Source organism: Pan troglodytes, chromosome 13 (assembly GCF_028858775.2).
Source record: "Pan troglodytes isolate AG18354 chromosome 13, NHGRI_mPanTro3-v2.0_pri, whole genome shotgun sequence".
NCBI lineage: Eukaryota > Metazoa > Chordata > Mammalia > Primates > Hominidae > Pan > Pan troglodytes.
This window is the reverse complement of record NC_072411.2, coordinates 37,626,478-37,642,455: the sequence shown is the minus strand read 5'-3', so window position 1 is coordinate 37,642,455 and position 15,978 is coordinate 37,626,478. Positions and strand designations below refer to the sequence as shown.

Genomic DNA, 15,978 nt, shown 5'->3' with positions numbered 1-15,978 from the left:
TTTCTCTGAGACAGGCTCTGACTCTGTCACTCAGGCTGGAGTCCAGTGGTGCAATCACAGCTCACTGTAGCCTTGACCTCCTGGGCTCAGATGATCCTCCCACCTCAGCCTCCAGAGTAGCCGCCATGCCTAATTGTTTGTGTTTTTTTGTAGAGATGGGGATTTGCCATGTTGCCCCAACTGGTCTCACACTCCTGGACTCAAGCATTCTGCTTGCCTCGGCCTCCCAACGTGCTGGGATTACAGGCGTGAACCACCGTGCCCAGCCATCCTTTTTTTTTTTTTTTTTTTAATTTTATTTTTTTTTTAAGGGACAGGTCTTACTCTGTTGCCCAGGCTGGAGTGCACTGGTGCAATCCTAACTCACTGCAGCCTTGAACTCTCAAGTCATCTTCCCACCTCAGCCTCCCAAACAACTGCGACTACAGGTATGTACCGTGACGCATGAATACTTTTTTTATTTTTATTTTTGTAGAGACAAAGTCTTTGTGTGTTGTCCAGGCTGGTCTCAAAGTCCTGGGCTCAGGTAAACCTCCTGCCTCGGCATCCCAAAGTGCTGGCAGGAGCCACCACGCTTGGCCACATACATGCTTTTAATCTTTGTTTGACAAACAGGAAATAGCTAAGATTATTATTTGAATGATTTTATATAAAGAGACTTTTATTCAGTCCTTTAAAAAAATACTTCATTTCTTAACAGATTAATGAAATAAGTTAATTGTTTCATCAATACTTTCCAAGCAAATGAGGGAATTTGTTATGTACTGCCTTCATTGTCGAAGAAGTGTGGCATTGTGTTCTGAACTTTTCTGATAGCCTTATTAGATTCATTGCTTTCTTGCCCAAACCTCTTTTAAAGAAATGCACTGGAATTAACTTGAGGGATACAAGATATAAGAGTCTCATCTTGATTACTGAAGGACTTACTACTGAAACAGAATATACAAAACATGTACTTTAGCCAACTCTGTGCATGGAAAATTGACTCACGTATGTCAGAGCTATTCATTGACTCTGGCACACAAGGCCTAGTTTTTAACAAAAATCAGCTCTCTTATTTTCTCCATGACAAGGGTTACCAACACAATGTGGACTCCCTATCCTATTGTTAATAATAATGTGAGGGAGAGGCATTGTTTGAACTGTTCCCAAATATGTTTTGAATTGTGTGCATATACACATGTATACAGATGAACATCCCTGGACAAGCTGTTTGTTAAGTACAAAGATACAACTGTAAAAGAATGGGAAAGTTGAGTTTGAACCTTTAATAAGCAGAGCACAGAGTTCTGAATTTTATATTTAAAATAAATGACTGTAAAAATCAACACAAATAATTTACTCTAAGTTAAAAAAATTTTTTTTTTTTTTAAGACAGGGTCTCACTCTGTCACCCAGGCTGGAGTAGAGTGGCATGGTTTCAGCTCACTGCAACCTCGATCTCCCTGGCTCAAGCAATTCTCCCACCTCAGCCTCTTGAGTAGCTGGGACTACAGGTGCATGCCACCACACCCAGCTAATTTTTTTATTTTTTTTGGTAGAGACAGGGTTTCGCCATGTTGCCCAGGCTGGTCTTGAATTCGAGCTCAAGCGATCCGCTTGCCTTAGCCTCCCTCAAAGTGCTGGGATTACAGTCATGTGCCACCGCACCAGGCTAATTTAGACTAATTGTAATCTGAAAAACCTATCCGCGAAGAAAATCAAACAATGGAGACCCATCAGTGAGTTATACACAGGAAATCAAAGCAAATACTCCCCACCATCCAATTAACCCATGTTAAAGATTAGGGATACTCATAGTCTAACAAAATACATTTTTCTGGATTTAGAAACCTGGCATCCACCACCCCAACCTTCCAAATGTTTCATAAAAATATAAAGTCCGAAATGTACCTCTACATTCTCAACAGGAACAGTGTGTGGCAGCAGAAAAATTCCTAACCAAAAACCTGTCAGATAATTATTTGAGACCATAATCAACAATTCAGAACAGCTCCAAGGCAATTATGTGGGAAAGTTAACTTCCTGACGTTAATGCACACAGATTTCTTGAATTAGCTCTGAAGTATTAAGAAATTTTTATGAAAGTAATCCTAAAATTTCTATAAAAGATTACAGTCCAAAACAAAACCCTGAATAAGAAACACAACATTTTTTAAAAGTGGAAAGAGAAAACTAGTAAAAGTAGAAAGAAAACACAAGTAGAATTATTTATAAATTAAATGGTCAAAGAGCTCTCTGAGATAATCTCTGCTTGGAACCACCTGAGATGACATGTAATGTCTGTTGGCCTCTCTCTGGTTTGATGAAATTATTTTTTATGTAAATACTACCCTTAACAGAAAGAAAATCATAAAGTCTCTTCATAGTACAAAAGGGGCTGTAACATCCCTTAATTAACAATGACTTCACTCAAAATGTATATATTAAACGTGCAGTTTTTTTATATAAATGAATGAAATGAATGCATCTTTTGGAAGGTAAACATTTGTTTCCTTTAATCACTTTAAATATTACTATGCTGAAGCAAGATAACAGACGTAAGTTATAATATTCATGGTAGCTGATTTTCAGAATGAGAGCAAAGTAGAGAATATCTTATCACTCTATTAGAAAAAATAATAGTTTATCCAAAAATCTCAATAGAAAACCTACATTATTTGCTACATACATCCAAACTTATGAGTGAAAAACAGCAGTTGCTATTTAAGATGACAACCTTTAGGCAGTACCTTAGAGGTACCAAAGGAAGATGAAATATCTGGTAGTATGTTAGAATAGTTAACTCCACATTAAGTTAAAAGTAACTCTGTATTAACCAGACTTTTTAAAACAAAACACTTATTCCCTGTTGATGCTTAAAACAGTTAACTTTGTTTTACAATATTTTAAATGAAAACACAGAAGAAACCAATTTTCCAGTTTTATCTATTTCCAATTCCCAATTTCCATTAATTAAATCTGTTCTATACAAGGTATCTCAACTGTACACCCCTTGCCAGGCACCTTGGATGAAAGCATTTTGGGCCTCAAAAGCTCAAAGCAGGGTCAATATTCTTACATATAGTAAATTATTATTATTATTATTATTATTATTATTTTGAGACGGAGTCTCGCTCTGTCACCTAGGCTGGGGTGCAGTGGCGTGATCTCGGTTCACTGCAACCTCCGCCTCCCGGGTTCAAGTGATTCTCCTGTCTCAGCCTCCCAAGTAGCTGGGATTACAGGCGTGCGCCACCATGCCCAGCTAATTTTTTTGTATTTTTAGTAGTGACAGGGTTTCACCATGTTGGTCAGGCTGGTCTCGAACTCCTGACCTTGTGACCCGCCCACCTTGGCCTCCCAAAGTGCTGGGATTACAGACGTGAGCCACTGCGCCCGGCCCATATAGTAAATTATTAATAAATACTTCAATAAACAATGAATATGGCATTCACCAGATTAACATAAAATAAATTCTCACATTCTCTTTTTCCCTCCTTCCAAATCGTTACAGTCGCTATGCTATAGGAAACAAGAGGTCAAAGACCATACCCATGTTTGTTTACTATGGTATTCCCTTGGTAAAGAAGAGATTTTTCAATAAATGGTTTGGGTAATGTGGGAAATTTTCTTATACTACAAACAACTGGGCCATGATGCAAAAGTGGTCATCAGAATGTTCTTGTGGCTTACTGCCAAGGGCAACATAATAGACATGGTAGGAAATGCAATAACCCAAATTAATGACTTGTTGATAAGCATGATCTAGGAAAAGAAATATTAGGTGTAGAAAAGAGGCTAAAATGAAGTATTTTATTATTTCAATCACAAATGCACTAGAATTTTAGCAGATTTTCTCTGATGCAATCAGGACACTGGCATGCTGTCATCACCGAGTGTACTGATTACAGGTATGGCAATTTTTTATTGTTCTAGAAAGTGCTATTAGTAAAAATGACTGGGAAAAAAATATGTTATTTCTCCCAATTTCTTAGATGATTACCACTTGACTATAAGTGGGGCCTAAATGCTTTTTTTATAGCTGGAGGAATTGCTATCATTGTCTAACCTGGTGTCTGGTACATAATAGGGAAAAAAGACAGTTTTTGACTGAACAAAAGAATGAGAAAACCTTTAAAAACAGGTTTCTTGGCCAGCAGCGGTGGCTCACGCCTGTAATCTCAGCAGTTTGGGAGGCTGAGGCAGGTGGATCACGAGGTCAAGAGATCGAGACCATCCTGGCCAACATGGTGAAACCCTGTTTCTACAAAAAAATACAAAAATTAGCTGAGCATGGTGGCGCACGCCTGTAGTCCCAGCTACTTGGGAGGCTGAGGCAGGAGAATTGCTTGAACCCGGGAGGTGGAGGCTGCAGTAAGCCAAGGTTGCGCCACTACACTCCAGTCTGGTGACAGAGCGAGACTCTGTCTTAAAAACAAAAAACAAAAAACAAAAAAACCCCGCCCCCCACCCAAAAAAACCAGGCTTCTTTACTTTAAAAAAGTGAAGCTAAAAAAGAAAACACAAAAGAAAAAAAAAGTGAAGCTACACTTTTTGGCTTATAGCCTTCAAAGTCTTTAGCATATAGAATGATAGACTATTTTCTCCAAAAATAGAATTCTTTAATTGCAAAGCAAAATTAAAACATTGTTAAACTTTTTTTTTAATTCTTTTTTTTTTTTTTTTTGAGATGGAGTCTTGCTCTGTCACCAGGCTGGAGTGCAGTGGTGCGATCTTGGCTCACTGTAACCTCTGCCTCCCGGGTTCGAGTGATTCCCCTGCCTCAGGATCCCTGGTAGCTGGGACTATAGGTGCGCGCAACCATGCCTGGCTAATTTTTCGTATTTTTACTAGAGACAGGGTTTCACCATGTTGGTCAGGATGGTCTCGATCTCCTGACCTTGTGATCCACTCACCTCGGTCTCCCAAAGTGCTGGGATTACAGCCATCGCTCCCAGCCTAAACAATTTTTTTTTTGAATAACTTTTTGTGGTAGCTTAAAGGTGGCTACAAATTCTTTCCTACTGAGAGGTAGGGTCTAATTCCCCATCCTCTGGCCTGGCTTTATTGACTTATGTCATCAAAAGAAGACAGCTGAAGTAACGTTCTGGAACTTCTGGGCCTATGTCAAAAGAAACCTTGCAGCTTTGCTTGGCTTTCTTGGAACATTCTCTCTGGGACCCCTGAGCTGCCACATAAGAAGTCTGACTACTTTGGACCCACCTTGTTGGAGGAGCCATAAATAGGTGCTTCTAGTTCTACCTGAGCCCAGGACTGCAGCCTTGCCTACCTAGGTGCCAGACAGGTGCGAGAAGCAATCTGGGATGCTCCAGACCAAGTCCACCGGCCTGTTAAATGCCAACAAAGGACCTCTTTGGATACCTTGTAGAATAGAAAATTCACTCAGCCCAAGCCTTGCTTCGTTTCCTGACTGATAAATGATGAGATATTAAAAAAAAAAATTGTGGGCCAGGTGCGATGGCTTGTGCCTGTAATCCTAGCATTATGGGAAGCCGAGGTGGGCGGATCGCCGGAGCTCAGGAGTTCTAGAACAGCCTAGGCAACACAGTGAAACTCCATCTCTACTAAAATAGAAAAATTAGCCGGGTGTGGGGGTGCATGCCTGTAGTCCTAGCTACTCGGGAGGCTGAGGCAGGAGAATTGCTTGAACCCAGGAGAGGGAGGCTGCAGTGAGCCGAGATCACACCACTGCACTCCAGCCTGGGCGACAGAGAGAGACTCCATCTCAAAAAAATAAAATAAAATAAAATAAAATAAATTGTTTAAAAGTGTTAGCCCTTCATTCTGAGAAAATAGATAACTGGAAAACCTTACCAAAGAAATGAATAGTACTAGAAATGCTATTACTTGGGACCATTTTTACCTATCTTCAATTTGTTAATCAACTCAATTTCCATTTATGCCTGGAATTAGAAGCCTTCTCAGTGGCTAGCTCTAAGTCATTATATATGCACAGCATTAAAAGCATTAACTTCCCCCGGGCCCACAATCTTTTTTGTCAGTCAGGTTGAGTGACTGAGGAATCCCCCGAGGGCTGTTTTTGCCAATAGTTCGTCTGCAGTTTTATTCTATTCTATTTGTCTTTCCTTTAAGAGCTCTTAGGTTAAACTCAAAATTTAACTGTGAGAGTTCAAAACTCTCACAGCACTGGTAATTAGGAAAAGGGTGGAATGAGAAAGTAGAAAGCCAATAAAAATGCACTAGCCACATACAAATAAAAAGAAGTATATTACATGATACAAGCCAAGTTAAGACTCACAGCAAGCTAATCCAAGTGGCTCCAAAACCAGCTAGTAAGCATGTCACGAAGGGTCAACTTACCCTTTTAGAATTTTGAGAAGTGAGTTTTGTATGAAAATAAACATAAATATATACTGAATATTTAGTATTTGTAGCCAGAGAAAAATTCCTGTTTACCTGCAAATCTATATTGTTTTCAATACAATGTTCATTCTTCTCTACCAAAATCTTCCCACAGTTTTCTGATTTTATAAGATTTTCAACTCTGGTTGTATCTTTCACTTCTGCCTCCAAATCCTTCATTGTTGCAGTTTCATCTTTTACAGTAACAGTATCAGACATCCTCATTAGAAAAGGTTATTTTCGAATTCTACAGGGAGCTTGAAGCCTTAAGAAAAAAAAATTAATACAGTTTGAAACTTTTTTACATTCAGTTACTGCATGATACTGACCTACTGTCTGTTATGTTCCAGAAATAATGTTGAATATAGACAGGAACAAAATTCTTGATTTCAAGGAGTATATAATTTTGTGCTAGATACATCCAAATTAAAAAAAAGATCACAATACAGTGAGAAAAGAGCTATAGAAAGTATGTGAGCCAGGCACAGTGGTACCCAGCTGCAGTCCCAGCTACTTGGGAGTCAGGCAGGATGACTGCTTGAGTCCAGGAGGTGGAGGCCAACCAGGGCAACATAGCAAGACCCTATTGCTAACACATAAGTGTGTTTTTTTTACATTTAAAAAAAGAATATGGAGTGATTTTGATGCACATATACTTGTGGCAATTCTTAAGAAACATTAAGGACTGAGCCAGATCAAGGTAGAAGGTAATGGCTGGAGAATAATATATGTGTATTTAGAAGACATTAGAAATCTTTTTCTCCAAAGGGATACCTATAATAGCTTTTTCATCTGGATTCCTAAAATTCCAAATTTCTTAAATTACCCTGAAATATTTCCAAAAGGAAATAATTTAAAAATAAACAGTAACATTCTATTACAAAATACACTTGTAAATCTGGATTAACAAATATGTTCAGCAATATGAAGAAAGCATTGAAAACTCTCCTGAATTAAGTGACTCAATGCCAAACAACACATTATCCGGGCACTCTAGAATATGGAATCCACAGGAAATCAAATACATAAGATTCCAATATATTTTCATGTCATTAGTGAGTTTAAGAAAATCACTGGTTTCACACTGGATTAATGTATCAGAGATTAAGCTAAAGATAGCACTCATTTTAAGCTGCAAAAAATGTAATAAAAACAGCAGAACTTGGCCGGCTGCAGTGGGTCACGACTGTAATCCCAGAACTTTGGGAGGCCAAGGTGGGCGGATTGCTTGATCTCAGGAGTTCAAAATCAGCCTGGGCAACGTGACAAAACCCAGACTCTACTAAAAATACAAAAATTAGCCAGGCATGGTGGTGCATGCCTATAATACAGCTACTCAAGAGGCTGAGGCACAAGAATTGCTTGAAGCCAAAAGGCGTGTGTTCCAGTGAGCTGTGATCACGCCACTAGACTCCACCTTGGGTGACAGAGTGAGGCTCTGTCACAAAACAAAACAAACAAAAAAACCCAATAATGGCAGAACTTGATATAAACAACTTATTCTGAAATGCATCTTTAAAAAAAATGAACAGATTGATATATAGAGGGATAGACAGATATAGGTTATAGCAAGTATGCTAAAATGTTACTGGTGAAATCAAGGGGTGGTTATAGGGATGTTCACTGTAAAATTCTTTCAACTTTTCTATATTTCTGAAAATTTTCGTAATAAAATCTTGTGGGGGGGGGGGAACCAGTGAAACTTATTTTCTCTATATCAATTTGAAAAATTCAAAAGTTCATTTCCTGAAAGAATGTTTTGCAATCTAAATGGATTTTAGGGCCAGGTGCAGTGGTTTACACCTGTAATCCCAGTGCATTAGGAGGCTGAGGCAGGTGTATCACTTGAGGCCAAGAGTTTGAGACCAGCTTGGCCAACATGGCGAAACCCCATCTCTATTAAAAATACAAAAATAGCTGGGCATGGTAGCGCGTGCCTGCACGCCTGTAGTCCCACCTACTTGGGAGGCTGAGGCAGGAGAATTGCTTGGACCTGGGAGGTGGAGGTTGCAGTGAGCCAAGATCGCGCCACTGCACTCCAGTCTGGGTGACAGAGTGAGACTCCATCTCAATAAATACATAAATAAATGGATTTTAGGAATTGATAAATACAGCTCAAAAGTTAAAAAAGCCAAAGAGAAGTAGGTCTTAAAGTCACAGACAGACTGAACTGAATTAAAAAAAAAACCATGTCTTCCTTAATTATAACCCATACAAAAGTTAATTGGTTCATTCCGAAAACAAACAGCTGCAAAGTAGGGAGAGGGTGGTGAAGTTACTTAAGACACTGGCTTCTTGCTTTTTATAGGTGAGATTTTGTAAGAAAAATATGTTTTTCTGAATGACAGGGAAGCATTACCTGATGCGTCCTTTGGATTTGGGATTGTGGTGTCCCACAAAAATAAAATAAAATAATCCAAGGTTCTTTTTCACAGTTGTCAGCCAGGATGTCAACTGTAGTGAACCATCTGTAATCTGGCAGGAGGAGTCCCATGTCCTTGTCACCACTGTAGATTCCTGGACTGGAATGGACTGTCTTGGATCAAATATATCATACCTTTCCGTGGCCTAAAATGAAAACAAAAGAAACCATTTTAACAAAATGGCCAAGGGAAATGGAACACTCCACATGAAACTGAGAAATTAAAAATATTACTGTCAGTTGTTTTATTACATTATTTTCCTAAACGAAAGTCAGAACACTGAGTAACAATGAATTCTAACATATATTAGCTTTGTGAACCTGAATAAGTCACTGAGGCCGAGAGGATTGATTAGTTAAAAGCAGAAGAGAGAAGAGGAAAGAAAATGATATGTACTGAGAAGCTACAATGCAGTCAGGGTTATAATTGAGATAGTATCTATAGATAAAGAGAGAGAAAAAAGATCATAATCAGAAACACTTTAACTCCAAGAACCATCATTTTTAGAGTTCTCTTCTAGAGCTGTGTAACTCTATGGACTTAAGACTGTAATTTTGAACAGTAATAACATTCTAGATTTTTAAAAATACAAAAGAAAAAATAAAACAAAAATAACAAGCCATTTAACATTTTTAATGAAACCCACATTGTCTGTTCTAAAAAAAAAAAAAAAAAAAAAGTTGGCTGGGTGCAGTGGCTCGTGCCTATAATCCCAGCACTTTGGGAAGCCAAGGCAGGAGGATCACTTGAGGCCAGGGGCTCAAGACTAGCATGGGCAACACAGTGAGACCCCATCTCTACAAAAATTAAAAAATTAGCTGGGTGTAGGGGTGTGCACCTGCAGTCCTAGTTACTTGCGAGGTTGAGGTGGGAGAATAGCTTTAGTTGGGGGTTACAGTTAGCTATGATCATGCTACTGCACTCCAGTCTGGATGGCAGAGCAAAAAGAAAACAAAACAAAACAAAAATCCCCAAATACAAAATTTTCTCCATGTTATATTTTTGAAGTCGGTTTTATTTTATATTTATTTGGTATGAATGAATATAGCCTAGCAAGTAAACAACTCTAAAAAGATTATTTACCTCTTCCATTGTCCTCTGACAATTTTGCTGTCAATAAACAGAATAGTACATTTTAAGGTGAAATAACTAAGCATACATATATGCATATAATGAGATCTAAGCACCAAGAGACCTAATACCAAGACAGCCAAGCATGCATTATAGAGTAACTCACATTTTATTCTAACTCTTCAAAAACCATTTTGAAATACAATCACTTGGAACCCGATATATCCTTACGTTACTTTTCACATTTTGATTTCACAATGTTTGACACAAGGATAATAGAAAAGGGGGTATCAAAAACAAATATCAAAAAACTTTTAATTGATACTGTGTCATCTCAATCTGACCAAGATTCTCCAGCCACTACATCAAATGATTAAGTTCCACCAAAAACAAAACAAAACAAAAATCCTTCAAGTATTTTTTCTCCATTTTAGCTTTTTATCTCATAAAGTGGTAGACACAAGATGGCAGCATTCTCTAAGCAACCAAATTATTTGTGTTCTTTGTAAAGTGACTTTACAATTTTATCATGAATCTCTTAATTTTGTAATTCCATAAAAGCAAGGTTTTTAATTCATTTAAGAAATAAATAAGGTACTAGATAAGGCAATAGCTGCAGGGGAGAGTGAGGAAGAGGCAAAACCGAAGAGGTGAACACCTTAGAAGATCCTCTTAGGATCCCAAGGTTCCATGAAACCCCAAAGAACCTGAGAGACCACCTAGTCCAATATTGTAATTCAGCATTCACGTTATTATTGCCTAGAAGTCAAATGACTTCTTCAAAGTCACACAACCAGTATGTGTGACCAAAACTTGGTAATATGCCACACCATTTGATAACAGACTAAATAATGAATGATTCAGAATGAAAATGACCAGTTATTGCCTGGGAAGGAGTCAATGGCATATAGAAATGGCAATAGAAAGGGAAGTGCACTAGCATTAGACGATAATTTAAATCCCAGCTCTGCTAGTTATATTTTCGGTAAATAACTTAATCTCTCTGAGCTGCAGTTTTCTGATCTGCAAAGTGGAAAAAAGAATATCTAGCTTCTAGGTTTGTTGTGAGGACTGACTGATTTAAATGTAGAGCACGGACCACAGCCTCTCTCCCAGGGCAGGCCCTCCAAAAATGTTAGCTGTCTTCTCTGGTCAGAATCCCTTTAGATCAGCAGTTGGCTGAGCCTAAATTTGCTGTGTCCTGACCCCTACCACTACACAGCAGTAGACTGACAGGAGGCCTACCACTGTGTACAAGCGGCTTAGCATTTTTGTGTATGGCTCTCATTTGAAGGCTTCTAATTGAATACTAAAAATTCATACAAACTGTTGGGTATAGTGGCTCAGGCCTGTAATCTCAGGACTTTGGGAGGTGGAGGCAGAAGGATCACTGAGACCAGGCGTTCAAGACAAGCCTAGGCAACATAGCAAACCGATCTCTACAAAAAAAAAAAAAAAAAAATCATATGAACTTTGTATTCTTCTCCAAAATATTAATGCACTAGTTTAATTTTTAATTTTTTTTTTTTTTAGAGACAAGGTCTCACTCTGTAACCCAGGTTGGAGTTCAGTGGCACAATCCTGACTCACTGCAGCCTTGACCTTTGAGGCTCAAGCTATCCTTCCACTCCGGCCTCCTGAGTAACTGCGACTATAGGTGCCCACCACTATGCCCAGCTAATTTTTAAATTGTTTTTGTAGAGACGGGGTCTTGCTATTTTGTACAGGCTGGTCTCAAATTCCTGCGCTCAAGTAATCCCCCGTCCCAACCTCCCAAAGTGCCGGGATTACAGGTGTGAGCCACTTTGCCCAGCTAATGAACTTCTTAGATATAAAAATGTTTTCCCTCTCCAAATCTTCAAGTAAAAGGGATGTTTCAGCTTTTGGTACTCACTGGAAAAACAAAAACAAACCCCTTTTTGGTAAACCCATGAAGCCTACACTTCTCAGTTTGCCAAAGGTTGTGTGGGCACGTGGGTGTCAAGTATAGAAAGCTACAAGATAGACATGGCACATCATGTCTCTAACACAACATTTAGAAGTCCATTAAATGTACTGTCTTAATATAATAAATAGTTGTACAGTAAGTGAAAGATACTTAGGAACTTACAAAATTTAGGAAGACAACTTAGAGAAAAAAATGAACAAAATATAGACATTCAAGTATATATCTCAGTTCCTTCTATTACTGAAATTTAAAAACTGAATTTTTCAGAATCTTTGTCAACCTAAGAGAGATGGATATATGAGCTCAAAATTCATATTCAACTTCAAAAAAAAATTCTAATTGTCAACATGCTATTTATTAGGGACAAGTCAGAGATGTGCTTATATATAATTCCTGTGCTACCAGGTAGATAACCAGAGAAACGCCACATGTATGTTTACATATGCACAAAAAGGATGGCACTTACCTGAAACCATAAATGAAAGGAAATTACAGGTAAAATTAAAGGTCATAACCTTAAAAAAGTAAAACTATGAATGTACAAGGATATATAGGAAATCTTTTTATAATTTTTGGGTGGGAAAGTCCTTCCCAAGTGTGACACCAAAATCTAGAAGCCATTAAAGGTAAATAGTTATAAAACTTAGAACAAAGTTTTAAAATTCCTGTATAATAAAATAGAACATAAACAAAAGGCAGATGATACATATGAACTATTTCCAACATGAAAGGGTCAAAATGTTGAAAGCAAAGGTCTTATAAATCAAAGGAAAGAAAAGGATGGGGGAATGACCGGAACAGGTAAGCTAAAAAAGAATACAAACAACTACTATCAAAACCAAATACTAATACATATATTTACCATGTGTGCCTGGCCCTGTGGTAATATTTTTCATAATGAATTCATTTAAAACTCACACAACAGTTCTAAGAAGTATGTCCTATTATCACTCTGTCCTACAACAGATTAGGAAACTAAGGCAGATAGAAAAATCAAGTAATTTGTCCAACATCACACAGCCAGTTAAGTATGGAAACCAGGATTTGAACTGGACAGACTAGTGCTCCATTTCAGGCTCTTACCCGCAATACTGTATCATCATCTGTAGGTACCAAGAAGAGGGGCAATTTGTGTTTACGGAGCACTTTCATTTCAAGAGTAATTATGACATGGTAACTCCTTTGTACTGGACTTAAGACAAAGTAAACTTATTCTTTTCACATGAAGAGGAGCTATGTATTTTTTGTGTGTGTACAAGAAGATAGTACTATTAACTTTGTATTAATGGTCACCAGGAGTAATCACTACCAAACTATCAGAACTGCCAGGAATTATATAACCATTTTGTTTCTTTCTCTCAATCCTCCTATCGCCTGTGATGATGAGTACCAAGTATGCAAACTTGGGTGGCAATAAGGATTCAGAGTTTGTGGCTAAGGAACAATGAGAAGGCAGTAGCTTACAAATGATAAATATGCATGGTTAAGTACCTTCCTCTATGAAACAAAGCAAGGCAGAATTAGGATCAACACTTTCAAAGGCAAACTAGTATATATGAAGTCTAAAGACAAGTAGTTTCTCTAGTGAAAATTTTAGTTGGAAGTATTAACAACAAAAATGCAATACTGACACTGACAATTCAAAATATCACTTATTATACTTGGGGTCTAAGTTTTGGTTTCACAACACAAAAGAACTGAAAACTTCCGTAGCCCCAACAATAAATACTCAAATTTCACACAACAAAAGTCAATTTACTCTAGGTTAACAAAATATTTAAAAATCATTTAAGTTAATTTATATGTGGGAAAGAAATCTCGCTCCTATAGGTAAAAATATTCTTCACAAAAATATTTAGGGGAAAAAGAGTTACATTATTGATGTTATCTGAACAGAATTTGGCAAAGCCCAAAAAAAAGGGTTGTTGCTTCCTTATCACTATCTAGTTATCCAATCCTGTTTCAATAGATAAGATGTTATGTTTTTTCTCTTAGAGACAGAAATATAACCAAGCAGGCACATCTATAAAGAAAATCAAATGCACAAAAGCAATCCATATCAAGTTCTCCCTGAGGTTATAAATTGGCACAACCAAATTGGTCAAATGCCTCTAGAAAGAAAGGCGAAGAGCACTGTTTATGCTCTATTTAGAAATAGTGGAAATTCACATTTGCAGTCACTTTGTCAGTCACTTGAACAAGAATATAAGCACTGACATTTCAAAATGTTAAATGTGCATGTGATTTGTAAACAGTTACTGTCATTTAACAAAAATTTACCAAATAACCACAGAAGGCACTATAGCTTTAATGAATATCAGTTACATTTAAAAAGAGTGAAGAGAATGAACTCCCTTGACCTAAAAGAGTTCGTTAAACCATGAAGAGGTTAATGATGACACTTACCAACAAATATAAATAATAATTTTAGGAGGACATTATAAGCAAGAAGGAAAGACTTTTGGTAGTTGAAGAATGAGAGAGAATAATTAGTGGAGTCTTGTAAGACTATATGAAACAAATTACTTTTAGGGAAAAAGTTATATGGAGAGGCAAGGTGTTACACGAATGTGCTGCATTCTGACTGGAGAAATGGGGAAGACACTGGGCCTCTCATACATTGTGATCCACTTTAGAAAACAATTTGTGCTATCAAATGAATTTTAAATCCCACATATCCTATGACTCCACATTTCCACTTCTGGTGTAGATACACCCTAAGGAAACGCCTTATATAAAGGGACATGTACAAAAATATTCACTGCACTGTTTTATTTAAAAGCAAAGAATGGGAAAGACCAAATGTTGTATTAATAGGAAAACTGTTTTTTTCTTTTTAAAGTAAAAACAACTGTGGCATATTCATGTTGCATGATACCATGAAACGATTAAAATGAAATGAACTAAAACTATAGGTACAAATATAAGTCCAAAGAAGAATCTCAGAATGTTTAGTCAAAAAGCAGAATGAACTCTACCATATAATGTAACGTATATGAAAATTTAAAAACCACACAAGCATGGATGGGAAGAGTATATACCTATTTCATGTTAGTAATTACCTCTGGAGAGGGAAATGAAAGGGATTGGGTAAGACGGAGAAGGGACTTCAAATCACATCTGTATTATTTTATTTAAAAAAAAGATCTCCAGCCAATATAAAAAAGGTTAGCAACTGTTAATTCTGAGTGGTCAGTACTGAGTGTTATAATGCTCCTTTTTTGTTTATGACATTTTTCATTAAAAATGTCCTGAAAATAAATGAGAATAACAAAAAATGTGGATATATTTGAAATTAAGATTAGAAACTTAGTATTAGGCTGGGCGCGGTGGCTCATGCCTGTAATCCCAGCACTTTGGGAGGCTGAGGTGGGTGAATCACTTGAGGTCAGGAGTTTGAGACCAGCCTGGCCAACATGGTGAAACCCTGTCTCTACTAAAATACAAAAATTAGCTGGGCGTGGTGGTGCACACCTGTAATCCCAGCTACTCAGGAGGCTGAGGCAGGAGAATCGCTGGAGCCTGGGAGGCGGAGGTTGCAGTGAGCTGAGATCGCACCACTGCACTCCAGCCTGGGCGACAGAACGAGACTCCCTCTCAAAAAGAAAAAGAAAAAGAAGAAACTTAGTACTGATCCCAGGAGCAACAGGAAGCTTGAGTAATAGAGGAACACATTTTAAGAGAAGCCAGGGAGAATGATTTTAGCTACAATATAGATTAACCCTGTTCTAGCAAACAAAATGAAAGTTTTGATGGAAAGTGACTAGGGTTTAGACAAAGAATCAAAAGGTGAAAGCTGAAAAGGAGAAAAGATATTCCATTCATTCCATCTCCAGACTGGATACTATGTACAGAGCACTGTTCTAGGTAACAGGGATACATGAGTGAACCAAGCAGATGGGATCCTAGAACCTAAAATGCTTACATTCTAGTGCAGAGACAAAATATACAAGATAATAACTGATTGCAATATGTGCTGTGAAACTGATAATATTAACAGCAAACCCTTAAAGAGTTATTTATTATTTACTAAGCACTACTCCCAATGCTTTAAGTGTATTAATTCATTTAATCCCCATAAAAGCAGTATTACATAGTTTGCAGCTGAGGCAGAGGAAGATTAAGCAGCTTTTTCAAAGTAGCAAGACTAGTAAGGGGTAGAGTTAAGAT

At 37.6% G+C, this 15,978-nt stretch overlaps 1 protein-coding gene across 29 annotated transcripts in view; it reads right to left on the bottom strand.

Moving 5' to 3' along the window:
• The window catches only part of R3HDM1 (R3H domain containing 1), a 123,208-nt gene extending 114,342 nt beyond the window's left edge, over window positions 1-8,866 (bottom strand). For 28 of the 29 annotated variants that reach the window (XR_010150067.1, XR_010150068.1, XM_024354818.3 and 25 more), the window contains exons 1-2: window positions 8,726-8,866; window positions 6,421-6,631 (exon numbers count right to left, since the gene is read on the bottom strand). Coding sequence is in view for 26 of the 29 variants with exons in the window: in XM_024354818.3 (XP_024210586.2) it covers window positions 6,421-6,591 (171 nt within the window). In the remaining 3 variants the exon portion in view is untranslated. Of the gene's footprint in view, window positions 1-6,420; window positions 6,632-8,725 lie in introns of those variants that run through there. The other variant, XM_063791131.1, reaches the window with a different exon arrangement.
• Window positions 8,867-15,978: the final 7,112 nt, after the last annotated feature.